This window comes from Glandiceps talaboti, chromosome 12 (assembly GCF_964340395.1).
Source record: "Glandiceps talaboti chromosome 12, keGlaTala1.1, whole genome shotgun sequence".
Classification (NCBI taxonomy): Eukaryota; Metazoa; Hemichordata; class Enteropneusta; family Spengelidae; genus Glandiceps; species Glandiceps talaboti.
The window spans coordinates 23,350,148-23,364,654 of record NC_135560.1 but is presented as its reverse complement, the minus strand read 5'-3'; the positions used below and the strand labels follow the sequence as shown (position 1 = coordinate 23,364,654).

Below are 14,507 nucleotides of genomic sequence, written 5' to 3'. Positions count from 1 at the left end.
TGTCCAAATTTCTTGCTATGTATTAAGTTGGTGTTCTGTTCATATGTGAATGATTTACATGGTACTATTATCAAATATTCATTTCGTCCGTTAATTATGATTGATTTCAAAATAAAGTGTTTTTACTTTGATCTATGATGTCCTTATTTCATTTTCTGTCACATATTTGTAGAAGTAACCTAACTTTATCTTTATCTACATTTTCTACTTGCATGTGTTTACATAAATCTCAGACTATAGTAAAGTGTTTACTTCGCTGTGAGTGAACTTGCGCAATGACAGAAGCAAGTTTAATTTTACCCCTTTCATATATAGTTGGCTAAACACATCTATATTATCGCTATTATTGTATTCTGATAGAAATATTCTGAGGCATATCTCGGAAAACAAGTGCCTGTGGGTATACTGGTCGTTATAGGCTGCAACAGACTATCATGGAGGTAGAGCAAAGGGTCATAGTTTAGTTTAATAGACGAGTATTAATATGATCCACAGTCCCTCTATCACCATGATAGAGGGTCTATGGATGATTGTAGATTCATTAGGTTATCATCAGTTGGATCCGTGTCATTTTTGCCAAGCTAATGTAAGAAATATATAAATAATGTCTCCATGTCCTTGACTCCATGTCAATACCGGTGTTATGCCAGACAAAATGTGTTACTTATCATTATGTACTTTCGGATTATAGTGTAATGTGTCTAGAGGTAAAAATGTGGTGAAAAAACCGCACTTATGTATGTATGTATGTATGTATGTATGTATGCATGTGTATGTATGTATGTATGTATGTATGTATGTATGTATGTATGTATGTATGTGTGTGTGTGTGTGTGTATGTATGTATGTATGTATGTATGTATATATGTATGTATGTATGTAAATGTATGTATGTATGTATGTATGTATGGATATGTATGTACTAATAATATGATCATTACACAAAGTGTTCAACTGTAGAATTCGTCCAATTTCTTATACGTATGTATGTATGTATGTATGTATGTATGTATGTATGTGTATGTATGTATGCATATGTATGTATGTATGTATGTATGTATGTATGTATGTATGTATATGTATGTATATGTATGTATATGTATGTATGTATATGTATGTATGTATGTACGTACGTACGTACGTACGTACGTACATATACATACATACATACATATACATACATACGTACATACGTACGTATGTATGTACCCTTCCCAGCTATCTGAATATCAGCCTTATCTTTAGGGTTGTCGGTGGCCTAGTGGTTAAACCACTTGCCTCTTACCACTGCGGTCGGGGTTCGATTAAATTTACCACGATAAATAAAATAAAAGTAAGAAGAGTGTCGTTCAGTTTGACTCTACCGAACAACGCAGGTTTTCCCCGGGTACTCCGGTTTCCTCCTGCATTAACACTGAACCCATGAGGGATGGCCCTCACTGGACTTCTTGGGAGACAAGTGTTTAAATGCTTAAAGAACTATCCAGTATAAATAAAGATTATTATCTTGATGTGAAATGCAAATGCGGTCAATTGTGGCGTTCTCAATGTTAAATATTTAATTCCTCACGACCTCTGCCTTCGTGACCTTTCATAAAATTATGAGTTTGATTCAGATAACAAGTGAACAACACTCAACTTTGTACACGCATTGTCCACGATAAGGAAGCCTTCAGTCATTACAGCAGGTGGGGAGGGAATTGGGATAGTTCAGATTTCATAAATCAGTTCTTAGATGAGGACTTCATTTTTTTTAAAACTGAGAAAGGGGAGGGTCATATTTTACCATGAGTCTGAACAAATTTGTAATCTAACTTTTTTTTGCATTCTGCTTCCCAGCATTGCCACACCCTTCCACTGCCACGTCCAACCACTGCCACGGCCATGGAATCGGAGAGGGTCACATTTTAGGCGACAGACTGCGCTCGAATCCCCCCTTGTAATTACTGAAGACTCCCTAATTGATACACCGCTGTCCGACAGTGATTGCTTGTTACTGGTCCGATCTTAATGTTTTTATTTCCCCATGCTACTTGAAATTATTATTTACTAGCTATATTTGTAATCAATTATTTTCAAGGTAATATTACTTTGACAAAACCTTGAGTCAACAATGAAAATCCAGCCTACTTTCACGATACGCACGTGCAACAACGTGGAATAATATTCCTATCCACCTCAGATTGAAAAACTCTCCACAGGAAATCGTTGAAACATTTTGGTAGAACAGTACGAGTGAAACTTAAACTCAAAGAGGTATAGACTTTTTGTTTGTGGTATAGACTTTCTGTGTAGTAAACAGACTTTTTCAGGTATGTATTCTGTTATCATTCACAATGATTTCTATTTGGGTAAACTAATCAAAATATATATATATATATATATATATATATATATATATATATATATATATATATATATATATATATATATATATATATATATATATATATATATATATATATATATATATATATATATACATGTATATATTAAGCGAACTCCGTACGTTAAGGGAACGAGAGCTTACATTCGTTTCAAGGACTGTGATGTTGAACTTTAGCATTTGCAATCAAATTTAAAGCATAATCCGATAAATCTCGCTCGGTCGGAGTGGTTTATTTACGTGTGACTGTTTGAGAATCCATGTTCGCATATCTTTGATTAGTTGGACGCACTACAAATCATTGCATTCAATTCTTCAGAATATGACATGACCACACCATCATACCAATAGTACTCACATTCTGACATCACACCTATTGCATTTCGATGCAAACACTTACATTTACATTTATGTGACAAGAAAACACCAAAGTAAAGACCCTTTACAGATATCATGTATATAGTATATAATCTTTAATAGCCAAGAAAACCAATCTTGTTAAGGTCAAAGTGAACTCACGATACAAACAAAATGTTAGTTGAGATACCGATATATATATATATATATATATATATATATATATATATATAATATATATATATATATATATATATATATATATATATATATGTATATATATGTATGTATGTGTGTGTGTGTGTGTGTGTGTGTGTGTGTGTGTGTGTGTGTGTGTGTATGTTCGTCAATTAAATGTTGTAACTTAATACACCTTATTGGTAATGACATGGTATTCAATAGCAGCTTATAATGTTGAGGTCAATAACCTTTGACCTTTCGTTCACAGGTCGTGGTTTGATAGAACAGTATGTTCTTTTTCTTATCATAAGTGGACGTGCAGAATCTACTGCGGGGCAAGGTCACTTTTTCACAGCCCCCCCCCCCCCCCATCGCGTTCTCAAAAAACAAATCATGACCTACCCCCCTACCCCGAAATGCCAAAACATTTCGTAGCTACAACCCTCTCCACCCAAAAGCTAAACGGAGATTTTTATATGTGCAATTATACGGTACCCCTCACCCTCCCCACATTCTGGTGATGTACAATTATATGGTACACTACATTAAAATAATAGTTGCGATAATACATAATTTCTGTACAAGCAGATTGGCTCGTTTTCTAAGACAGTGTAGTTGGGTCGGTCGGTTCCTACAGAAAAGACGGAAATTTAAATATTTAACTCTTTGTGTCTAAATACAGTATAAGTTTATAATCAATCATGCCATGCCACGGAATGATTACTTACAAGGAAAATATTATCAGTGTGTATTATATATACAAACTATATATATTGTTGTCTGATGATCGCGCCATGCGTGAAACTCCGAGTTACAACCAAGAAAGAGTTCCAGTACTACCAAAACTATTACGCTCTGCCACTGCGGTATAGAGCACTGTCTTAGCAGATTGATACTCACCGAGTTATATATATATATATATATATATATATATATATATATATATATATATATATATATATATATATATATATATATATATATATATATATATATATATATATATATATATATATATATATATATATATGTATATATATATATATATATCAGGTTACAAATATATATATATATCAGGTTACATATATATATATATATATATATATATATATATATATATATATATATATATATATATATATATATATATATATATATATATACAGTGTATAAGCTTACGTGCGTTATAATATGAAAATTCTCGCTGTTACTTGAGTATTGTTAGTGGTTGATCCACAAATTCTATACTACACAAAACTGTAATTGTCATGTAAGATTTGCTGTCTCTCACGTATTCGCTTCTTAGTAACAGTACAGATTTGGTTCAACGACTGACAGTATACTGACTTGTAGGATCACGATTGTAGTGGGTTACGTTTTGCTTAATATCCAATTCTAAGTATGTGACTTACACAATGGTTTCCATCCTATAAAAAATTTGAGTTTGCCATGGTCGTATCAAGGTAAATGTGAAGTTCTACATGTTCTTACTCATATGAACTTGCTATGTGGATGAAAAAGTATACACCAGTTTGTATCGTTGGGTAATTGATACATGCATCAATTTTTACTGTCATAATGGTATTAAACTTTTCTTGAACATTAATTGCTAATTTTAGATGTACTGTCTGTTAAAGATGTGAAATTATTGCCAGGATAATCTAAAACATGCCTTAAAGTGAAGAAACTCTCCAACTCTCCCCCGTCAATGATACAACCATCAGATGTGCTGACCTTTACTATTTAAAGAACATATTTCAAACCTATGTGTAAAGAATAATTTAATTTCTGATACTTGATGGTGCTGTTTTGACGTTATTGCCTGGGAGGCTCTGAATAGCTTTAAAGTTGGCTTTAAGGGTAAAACCCTCCAGAGAGTCTAAGGGGTAGACCCCCTAGGATCCCCCCCACAAGATGTGGACATACTAGTATCCTAGTCTAAAGCTCTTCCCCCTACTTCTTACTGTGAAGATGCTATTAAACTTTTCTTTTAATATTTCAACCCTGTGCAGTTGCTTTTTACATGTCGGTGCTGTCTGAAAGGGTCTGAATAGCCTAAAATTGGCTTAAGCGTAAAAAATCTCCAGGATTTATAGGGGAGACCCCCTAGAACCCTCCTCCCATGATGGGTGTACATATTTCCCTACTTTTTACAGTCAAGATGCATGCTATTTAAGTATCAAAGAAAAATTTAACCCTATGTAGTTGCTAACTACATGTTGGTGCTGTCTTGTAAAGCTTGGAAATTATTGTGTGAAAGGGTCTGAATACCCTAAAATTGGCTTTAAGTCTCAGAAAACCTCCAGAGCTCTAGGGAGAGACCTCTTGGGACCCATGAGATGTCTACATATTCTCATCTCAAACTTTCCCCCTACTTTTTACAGTCAAGATCCTATTAAATTATTTTTTTCAATATATTTACCCTGTGTAGTCGCTAACTTAGTATGATGCTATTTTATAAAGTATTTAGTCAAGCAGGCCACTCTGAGTCACGATCAAATACCTGTCATATAAGTATGATATATGGTGGGGGGGGATTATGTTTTAGAATTAAGTGATGGGGGAGGGGTCAGCCTGTTTTCGGTTTTACAGATAGGGGGGGGGGGGGGGTCAGTGACTTCATCGGCCCGATGGAAAAATCCACCGACCGACCCCCCCCCCCGGCCGCAGAAACTGACCGGTCCTAATAGAGGGTATAATAATGGTTACGTGACTTGATCGTTTAAAAACGTATTGACCCAACGTAGGAGAACTGTTGTTCCCATTCTCGTAAGCCAGAAAATGTTTTTTTTTTCTGCTGATGCAATGAAAAATGGCGATGCATCTTTGACAGTGCCGTAAAAGAGACATGTGGTTTTACGACGATTGGGCGTTCCATCCTGGACCCTTGTCTACATAGGTTTGATGCGTTTTGCAGCCATGTCCTGAGTTCGCTTCGGAAGATGACAGATGAAACCATTTTGTGTATAGGCTCTGTCCCCCTTCTTGCAGAGTTGAGATCCTGGCAAAAACACCCACTTCTGTTGCTCGTTGTCGTAGTATTCCGTTTCTTTGCGATTATAGACCACATATATTCGTTTTTCACACGTGAGAAATACACCTTCTTCTCTTTTCGGTCCTGCTGTCGCCGACGAATACTTGACAATTTGTTGACCGGAACGGAAATCATACTCTCGTATTTCGTCAATGATTTTGTCTTTAGAGCCGATGAAATAAAAGTTATCCACGTCAGAACTCATGGATAGTTTATATTGGAATGGTGTGTAGGTTAGGGAATATTGGAATGATCCCATCTTCCACTCGCACCATTCATCTGTTTGTGGATTATAGTAAAAATTAGACCCAGCAGAAGAACTGATGTCGAACTGAACGTCGTATACTTTACCATGAACGAAGATTAGTCCAGCATGTGCCGTAGCAGTTAACCAACACAGGCGACGGGGTATTGACGTACGTGGAGTCCAGGTGTTGAGTATTGGGTCATACCTTTCAACTGAATTGAATTTCTGGTACTCCATACTGAACAAGTGGTTTGGGTTGGTGTTGCACATGCCCCCAACACCTACCGCATACACGCAATCATCCAAAGCCACCAGGCTGATAAGATCCCGTTCCTGGATTGGTGGTGGGATTTCCTTCCACTCGTGTATGATAGGGTTGTATCGGTAAGCATGGTCTTGAGCTCTCCTGGCACCCGAACCTGTTACATAGATGTAATTATTTAAAACGGCAACGCCACCTCCACGAAGACTCATGGGCACGGATGTCAGAAATTTCCACGGCCCTCCGTCTGAATCCATGTAATAAAACGAGCTGCTTCTTGTACGGATATTATCTACAATCGCAGTAACGACTTGACTGCCTTCTGATCTTCTGTCAAGTACCCCATCGAGAATGTTGTCCGTAACATCCATAAGGTGTCCAGATTCTCCTAGCTCTAAATAGTTATCACCGAGATACAGACGTACACAGTCAATGATACTCTCAGACTTATTGGCCTGGGCAAACTCCAGAAAGAACATAAAGTTGTCTTTGTTAAGCATCGGATATAAGGTGTCTGCATCTACCATGAATTTCATTTGAAGATACATCGCAGTTGACAAAATTTCGGTGAAATTACCTTTCGTTAAAGGAATGCTGTTCGTGTACAGATACTTGAGGATAACATTAAAGGCAGCAACGCTAACTTCTTTCAGATCCACGTCTCTCTCCCATGTCTCACGCATTCCTGACGTGAACATTGCACGAAAGAAATCACACTTTTCCATCAAAAGAGACCGGTGAACTTCATATTTCTCAGATTGTACTTTTATAGTCACGTCAGGAGGTCCTTGTATTTGATTAATGGAAGGGTCCCTAGAATTGATCTCGGGTTCAACGGGATCAATACTATCGATATTCTGGGTCAAATCTGATGAACTCTGACTAGTTTCCGAGATTTGAGGAGTTGGCTGCATCTGTTGATGAACTTTTATATTTTCATCTGACGACATTGCGGCTGAGTCGACAGAAATAGCCATCTTGGCACGCTTTACGACCGCATTGTCATCTTTTCGAAGACTCTGCTCTAAGGAAAGCACGTCTTCTGTTTGCTCGTCTGCACAACCACTTGTTTGCATTTCTAAGGGCTTTGTAGAAACGTTCATGGTCGGCTCACGTGTAGAGAGAGACGAGACAGTGGTCAAATCGATTGGGGGAGATACATTTGGAGACGTCGTCGCATTGGATGTCTTGTTATGTTGCGAGATGGTCACTGCAACCGGCAAAGTATTGCTTGCCTTACTGTTAGTCGTTGGCGACTGTGTTTTGATTCGTTTGAACATCTCCATCGTTGATTGAATTGAGGACCGGTCAACACACTTATAAATCACTGGCACTACCAACAAAGTACATGACCCACGTGCTTGGCAATATGTTCTAATTTACGACTCACGTTTTATAGTTAACCATCGAGATTTCGGATCTAAATATAAAATAACAAAAACAACACAAGCTTCAGTATGAAATGTTACATGTAACACACGTCCAATAATGCTATAGCCAAAAAAAACCCCAGAATGACGCGGCTTAACAATATTGTTTACCAGAAATGACTACCGAAACGAAAAGGGAAACAAGGGAAGGGAACTCGCACCCGAGACTCGCACATCACGATGTCGAAGTAGAATCTTCCATTCATTAGTAGTATAATATGACAATAATGTGAGTAAACTTTACGGTAAAGACTGACGAGACTTTGGTACTGCAGAAACGACAACAGAACAACACAGCTCTCAATCGTTTCCCGGCACATAGGCGATGACACACATAGTCTTACTTTAGGGCTACTCACCTCTCGAAATGTCACAACTGACATATAGTAGGTCGAGGTACGTCAAACGGAGTATACCTCACTACGGCTGATAAAAAAACGAAGAAAGTTGGAAAAACTTGGTTGAAAACTATCTTCAGCTGCGACCAAGCCTTTAAAGTCGTCACTAGTAAAGTGGTTACTGCTATTTGAGTGGTGATAGTGTTGAATACTTACTGCGTTGGAGATAGTCTATCCAAATCCAAGTGATTTGTAAACTAAATGTCAAAGTTTACGCAACCTATATTGGAGGTTGTTTTTCATTCATATGCAGATCAGTTGGACTCGCTATGAGCTCAGATCATAGACCCTACACGTGTAGGGTCTACGGAAAAAACAGTGAGAGGAAACAATAGTTATGATGGCAATATTTAAAAAAAAATATTTGAAATATAGACAAAATAAGAAAATAATATTAGAAATCCGGAAAATCACGAGAACAAAATGAACTATTCGTCATGTTCCCTATATGGTATTATGCAATACGATAACAGAAACACGAGCAGCTAATCATATTTGACAGTAAATTAACTTAGTTATGTCAACCGTTGTTATCGCACTGTATGTAGTAAGGCATATGCACACAACTATGTACTACTATGTGACACATTGCACATAACCTTACATGCCATGTCATGTTAACAGTTTAAAGATCTTTAAATAGCAAGCTAGCTATAGAAGAGTGGTGATTCAATAATCCAGTGTCTTATTCCATGAAACACACACACACACACACACACACACACACACACACACACACACACACACACACACACACACACACACACACACACACGAGTTTTATAAATAATAAAATAGATAACAATTACAACCAATGTATTTCTTTTGGGTGGTTCATGATTTCCTGGGTTTTGCTTTCTTTTCTTTGTGAAGAATCTTAAAGTTTCTAACAGTCGTAGTAATTGATTTGGTTATCGTGATTACCTGTACAATTTAATACGAAGAGATAAAAGGAAAACTTACGGTATGTTACCTTATCTTTAAATGCTGAGGTCATGAACAGAATATTGGTAGTTATATTTTTTGACACAGTCACCACTTAATCACACTCTATCAGTTAAGTAGGCCTTCGTACTATGATCTAGTTTTTTTTTCTGACCTGTTTCCTTGACCTGATTACTATTTTCATTTTTATTATACGGCTAATTGGTACAAGCGTGTCCAGCCTTGGCTTGAAGGATAACGAACAATGTCATGAATTTGTAATTACTGTCTTTGAATTTATGATAAAGAAAATATTTCACGCCAATTAAAGTTGCATTAGGTGTAACTGAAACGTTTTTAAAAACAAATGTTTTGTTAGGTACACTTACTTACGTGTACATTTTCAATGGAATTATATCACGTGATCACCTGTTGATAAACGTCTTTTGTAGCTATATACACGATAAATCAAAACAAATTGATTTTTGGGTCTGCTCCTAATTATCTGCGCCCTCAACGGCGATCGTGATTTCAACACAATGATCCCCATCCAAAATTAGGATGAAACCACCCACCCTCCAACTGCCAATTTAAAAAAACAACAGGCTAACCCCCAACCCCATCAAATCACTGGCCTTCTAGGCCGAAGAAAGTGACTAGTACTGGTCCCTTAGTAGTCCAGATACTTTACATGTAATAGCTATAAGACCTGCAAGGCAATACTCTTTGGCCTCTATCAACGTTACACGTAATACATATAAAAAGTACATACAAACGACAGTCTGTGATAGTGAATACGACAAAGCTTTGGACTAACTGACGTGATATCGTGTGACAGACAGAAAGATAGAACCATCTTTGGACTAAGTGTCGTGATATCGTGTGACAGACAGAAAGACAGAACCATCTTTGGGCGCCGGTACTTTCTATGATTCTCATCGTAACACCTCAAAAATGATAGATCGGTCGGTCGGTCGGTCGGTCGGTTAGAATTTTAAAAAAAAATGTATGACTACATACTGGTGATACTTTCATTTGATAATGATACTTTAACAATCTGAATGACTTAGAAATGTCAATTAAAAGTCACGAGGAAACTTTGAACCATGTGTTGTATTACATTTCCCGAATTTCAATAATAAACGATAATTTTCGCTCACATACGCTCTCGTGCATTGTAGTAGTTGCCATCTTACAATCAGTGACTGGATAGTTCTTTAAGCATTTAAACACTTTTCTCCCGAGAAGTCCAGTGAGGGCCATCCCTCATGGGTTCAGTGTCAATGCAGGAGGAAACTGGAGTACCCGGGGAAAACCTGCGTTGTCAACCTGTACCTGAACCTGTAAATTTAATCGAACCCTGAATGGGGGTTCGAACTCCGACCGCAGTGGTTTGCAAGAGCCACTCGACCACCGACAACCGCTATGATTCTTTCTAAACATGCCGTAGAGGGCGTCGATTTAGAAAAATCGCCAGAATGAATGTTTACCGTTTCTTTTGAACGGTAATTTATGCCCCAAGAAATACAGAGTTGAAGTAACACAGGTCAGCCAACAGAGAGTTTTCATATCATAACTTATAAATCTCACAGTGTCACTTAAATTGTTTCGCATTACCATATTGGGGAACGCGAAGAGGACGACAAATATGTGATGAAAAATAAATCTTATAAAATTATTTGAAGTTTTACAAATGTATTGAACTTTTACACCAGTCACTGAATTATCATGAGTTACATATTTCTTACTCATTACATCACGTGACAGTGTGTTACCTATGGGTAATTCACCACAAATTCATCGTTCCAATACTCGGATTTATGAATGAATAATATGTAATTTATTCGGTAAGGGAGTCGGGCAATTAATGATTACTTACTTTAGTTACCGGAGTACACTGATGATGTCGTTATATGTAGTGAGATGCCAGTGGTATATATAAGGTGCAGGAGAATTAGGGGATGTGTCACTTTTAACAAATCGATTCTCGGGTCATATCTTAGAAAATGGGATAAAGGGAGGGTCATGTTTTACTTTGACGCATTGATTTGCTGTCTAACTTTGTATTATTTTGTGATTTTAGCATCCACCGCCGCCGCCAGTTCTACATCCCATTGCTACCACATTGGGTTGGGAGTTTAGGGTTAGGTACCGTAATAGCAGACCATATCAATCAAATCTCTGCTGACAACCACACAGTGAGTAAATGGTCAGTTCTGATGTGAGGAGAGGAAAGGGTTTCAGAGGATTAAAATGGAAACAGTTCGGTGAGATATCAGGGTTAATGTTGTGGAGATGCGTCTCACAAGAGTAAAGGGTGAACAGATATCGTTGATAATTTGGCAGAATGGTGATGTTGATCCCAGTCCCGACAATGTTGCTAGTGAGTCCATCTAGTCTTTGAGAGTATGACCTTCAGCTATGGTAATTAGATACAAACACGGAATTGATTAAGGTACTGCCTTCACATAAATTCACTGTAGTGGCAGTTGGAAACAACCAACGCCTTTAAAATTATCGATGTGGTGGTCACTGATGCAGGGTCTTGTGTCCCTGTTTTACGTCTGACAGTATTTAAACCAATCTTTTTGAATGTTTGAAAGGGGGTGCTGGGGGTAATGTTTTAGAGAAGTGAAATTGAGGGAGGGTCACTAACAGAATGGGAGGGTCACATTTTACACGTTTGGTTTCCCCAGGCCCTCCTTCTTGTAATTACTGAAGTCTCCCTAATTTCATGCCGGACCTTATAGCCTAAATGTCTATAAACGGTGCCTGTCATGCAATGTATTGTAAGCCTTGGTAGGCGCTAGGCGAAGATCACTTGATCTAGCACGTACTATCGTGACGTAAGCAATTTACTCTTGATGTAAACGTGCCACTTCGCATATCTCTAATTTTGTAAGGTTTTTTCGATTCCTCCTTTATCATGGCGACGTTAACTTTGAAAACGAACCTAATCGAAACTACTTTAAAGTCGCAATGATCCATCTCCCCCTCCCCCGAAAACTTTCAAAAGTTATAACTATATTGGCTTGCTGTCTGTTATTAATCACATGAACAATTTACTGTATCTCAAGGAACTGGTTTATACTACTAGTATTACTATTATATTTCATTATTTATTTATGTTCACAGTATTTTCGAGTTCCTAGTGTCTATCCACGATCTCTCCAATGTATAAGCTTTATTAAGTTACTGTCTCAGTGACAATAGGGGAGGGGGAGAGTTTGCTATTCAAACAACATTTCAATAGTGGACTCCTTTTACATATCATACTCTTTCCAGCAAAGCCAAGCCAAACGTTTTACCCTAGATTCATGTGTGTTATATGCTAAATGTATAGTGGCCAACTGTATGCACTTTAAAGTTGCCTGGCTCTCGAAAACAATGGGACGCACTCAACGACCAGGGCGGCTTACTTCGAAGAAGTAAGGCGTGTCTGTCACTGAAACTGGAATATATATGTATGTACATGTATGTATGTATGTATGTATGTATGTATGTATGTATGTATGTATGTATGTATGTATATGTGTGTGTATGTGTGTATGTATGTATGTATGTATGTATGTATGTATGTATGTATGTATGTATGTATGTATGTATGTATGTATGTATGTATGTATGTATGTATTATACATCATTATTTCATTGACAGGTAACCTTGTTAACAGTATCTATCAATCTTTGTAAACTACCAGATGTTATTTCCATGTGAATACGATAGCCATTCTATGTCTACAACACTTATATCGGTGAATAGTAGAAATCAGTTAACACAATTCTCACATGACAATTATAGTTTGATAATAGTTCAATTATTGGCAAAGTTTTAGCAGCGTGTGATTCAGAACGTTGCAGTCTTCTTTGCATTAAGTTTGGTTTGGTTTTATATACAAAGAATCGCTTACAACATTGAGCCAGGCAGCTAGCAGCTTTCGTAAGCCTCGATCTCGGTTTTAGAACTTGTAAACTTTGTCTGTTAACATAATATATTAACGTAAAGAATGACGTCATGATCACTGAATCATCCGGATATCGTTTTAGGTGGGAGTTGTGTCTGTGGCTAAAAGATACATTTTCCACCTATGTGACAGTTTTTCGCACAAATCGGAAAAAGCTCAGAGAACCAATAAAACAGTTGTTTGACTGAGATTCTTTCTATTGAGTGAAGTCAGGAAGATGGCAGGAGAGGCGACGAGTAACTGATATTCACTCGATAGACTGGTTTGAAAGCTGTGTATAACAAAAGGGAATGGTTCACTCTGTCAAGTGTATTTAATTTTTTTTCATTTAAATGTTCTTTTGTAAGACATGATTATTAGGACCTTAACAGCTTTGTAAAATATCCCGAGACGTTTTGTACATGTACAATTGTGGAATAAATCGCTAACAATAACGTTTGTCAAACCTGCAATATCAGAATTCGTTTGGAATATTCACCAATTTTGAAATTTAGTATAACTTTTATCTTATCATTACATTACTTTGTATAATTTGTGAATAATTAATCTGAATTGTACTGCATTTTATCAACCCTGGAGTCCATCACCTTCGCTCTGACATCAACAAATACTCAAATAAGATAACCTATATCCAACCTCTGGACGATAAGTATTGTGTTCTCACATCGATTTATCATTATTGACAAACTATTTATCAAAACTTGGTGCGGCTGTTATTTTCACACGTCGTACACGTAGACCCAAATGGTTCGATTGGCTGTGTACTCGAATAAATCCAGATACATGTTAATTTGCACGTCCGCCGGACTTAACACACCTTAACTATGACATGTACAGAACATTTACCTTTCTGTTGATTTGTGGAACAAAGTGTACCACTGTGTGAAGTGTAAATGCTGTTACATTGAAACTCCACAGTCACTCTGGTTTGGTAGTAACAACAACTATAGTAATATTGTTACTTTTCATCACCACAACTCAACTTACTAACCTAGGTAGATCTAGCTACATTTTCTTTGTAGAAAATGCTATCATCTTTAAATGTAAGCAGTTCTAGGAAAGTTAGTAACATTTTTGTTGAAACAGACGACGTGTTCTGTTCAAGTGGCATGAGTTTAACTGTAATACCATTCGAGGTCTCAACATTTTATCTAAAGTGTATTTGAAAGAGCGACTGTCAATTATCGTAATACGAACCAGGTCGGGACTCTTCCAAATTGCCTATACATTACAAGAAACCTTGATTGTACACATTCTTATTTTTATTCATTTATTGACCATTCTCTGAAGAGTAATATTCACAAATGCAAACATGATGTGACAT

General features: G+C 37.0%; 1 protein-coding gene across 1 annotated transcript; it reads right to left on the bottom strand.

Moving 5' to 3' along the window:
• Nucleotides 1–5,814: 5,814 nt before the first annotated feature.
• Nucleotides 5,815–7,752, bottom strand: LOC144443143 (kelch-like protein 36). The gene has a single exon (XM_078132512.1). It carries the CDS (start codon nt 7,750–7,752, stop codon nt 5,815–5,817), a length of 1,938 nt encoding a protein of 645 aa, XP_077988638.1.
• Between the last annotated feature and the right edge of the window lie 6,755 nt (nt 7,753–14,507).

Excerpts from the sequence above, each read along its gene's own strand:
- LOC144443143 (XM_078132512.1), bottom strand. The coding sequence starts at position 7,752 with ATGGAGATGTTCAAACGAATCAAAACACAGTCGCCAACGACTAACAGT.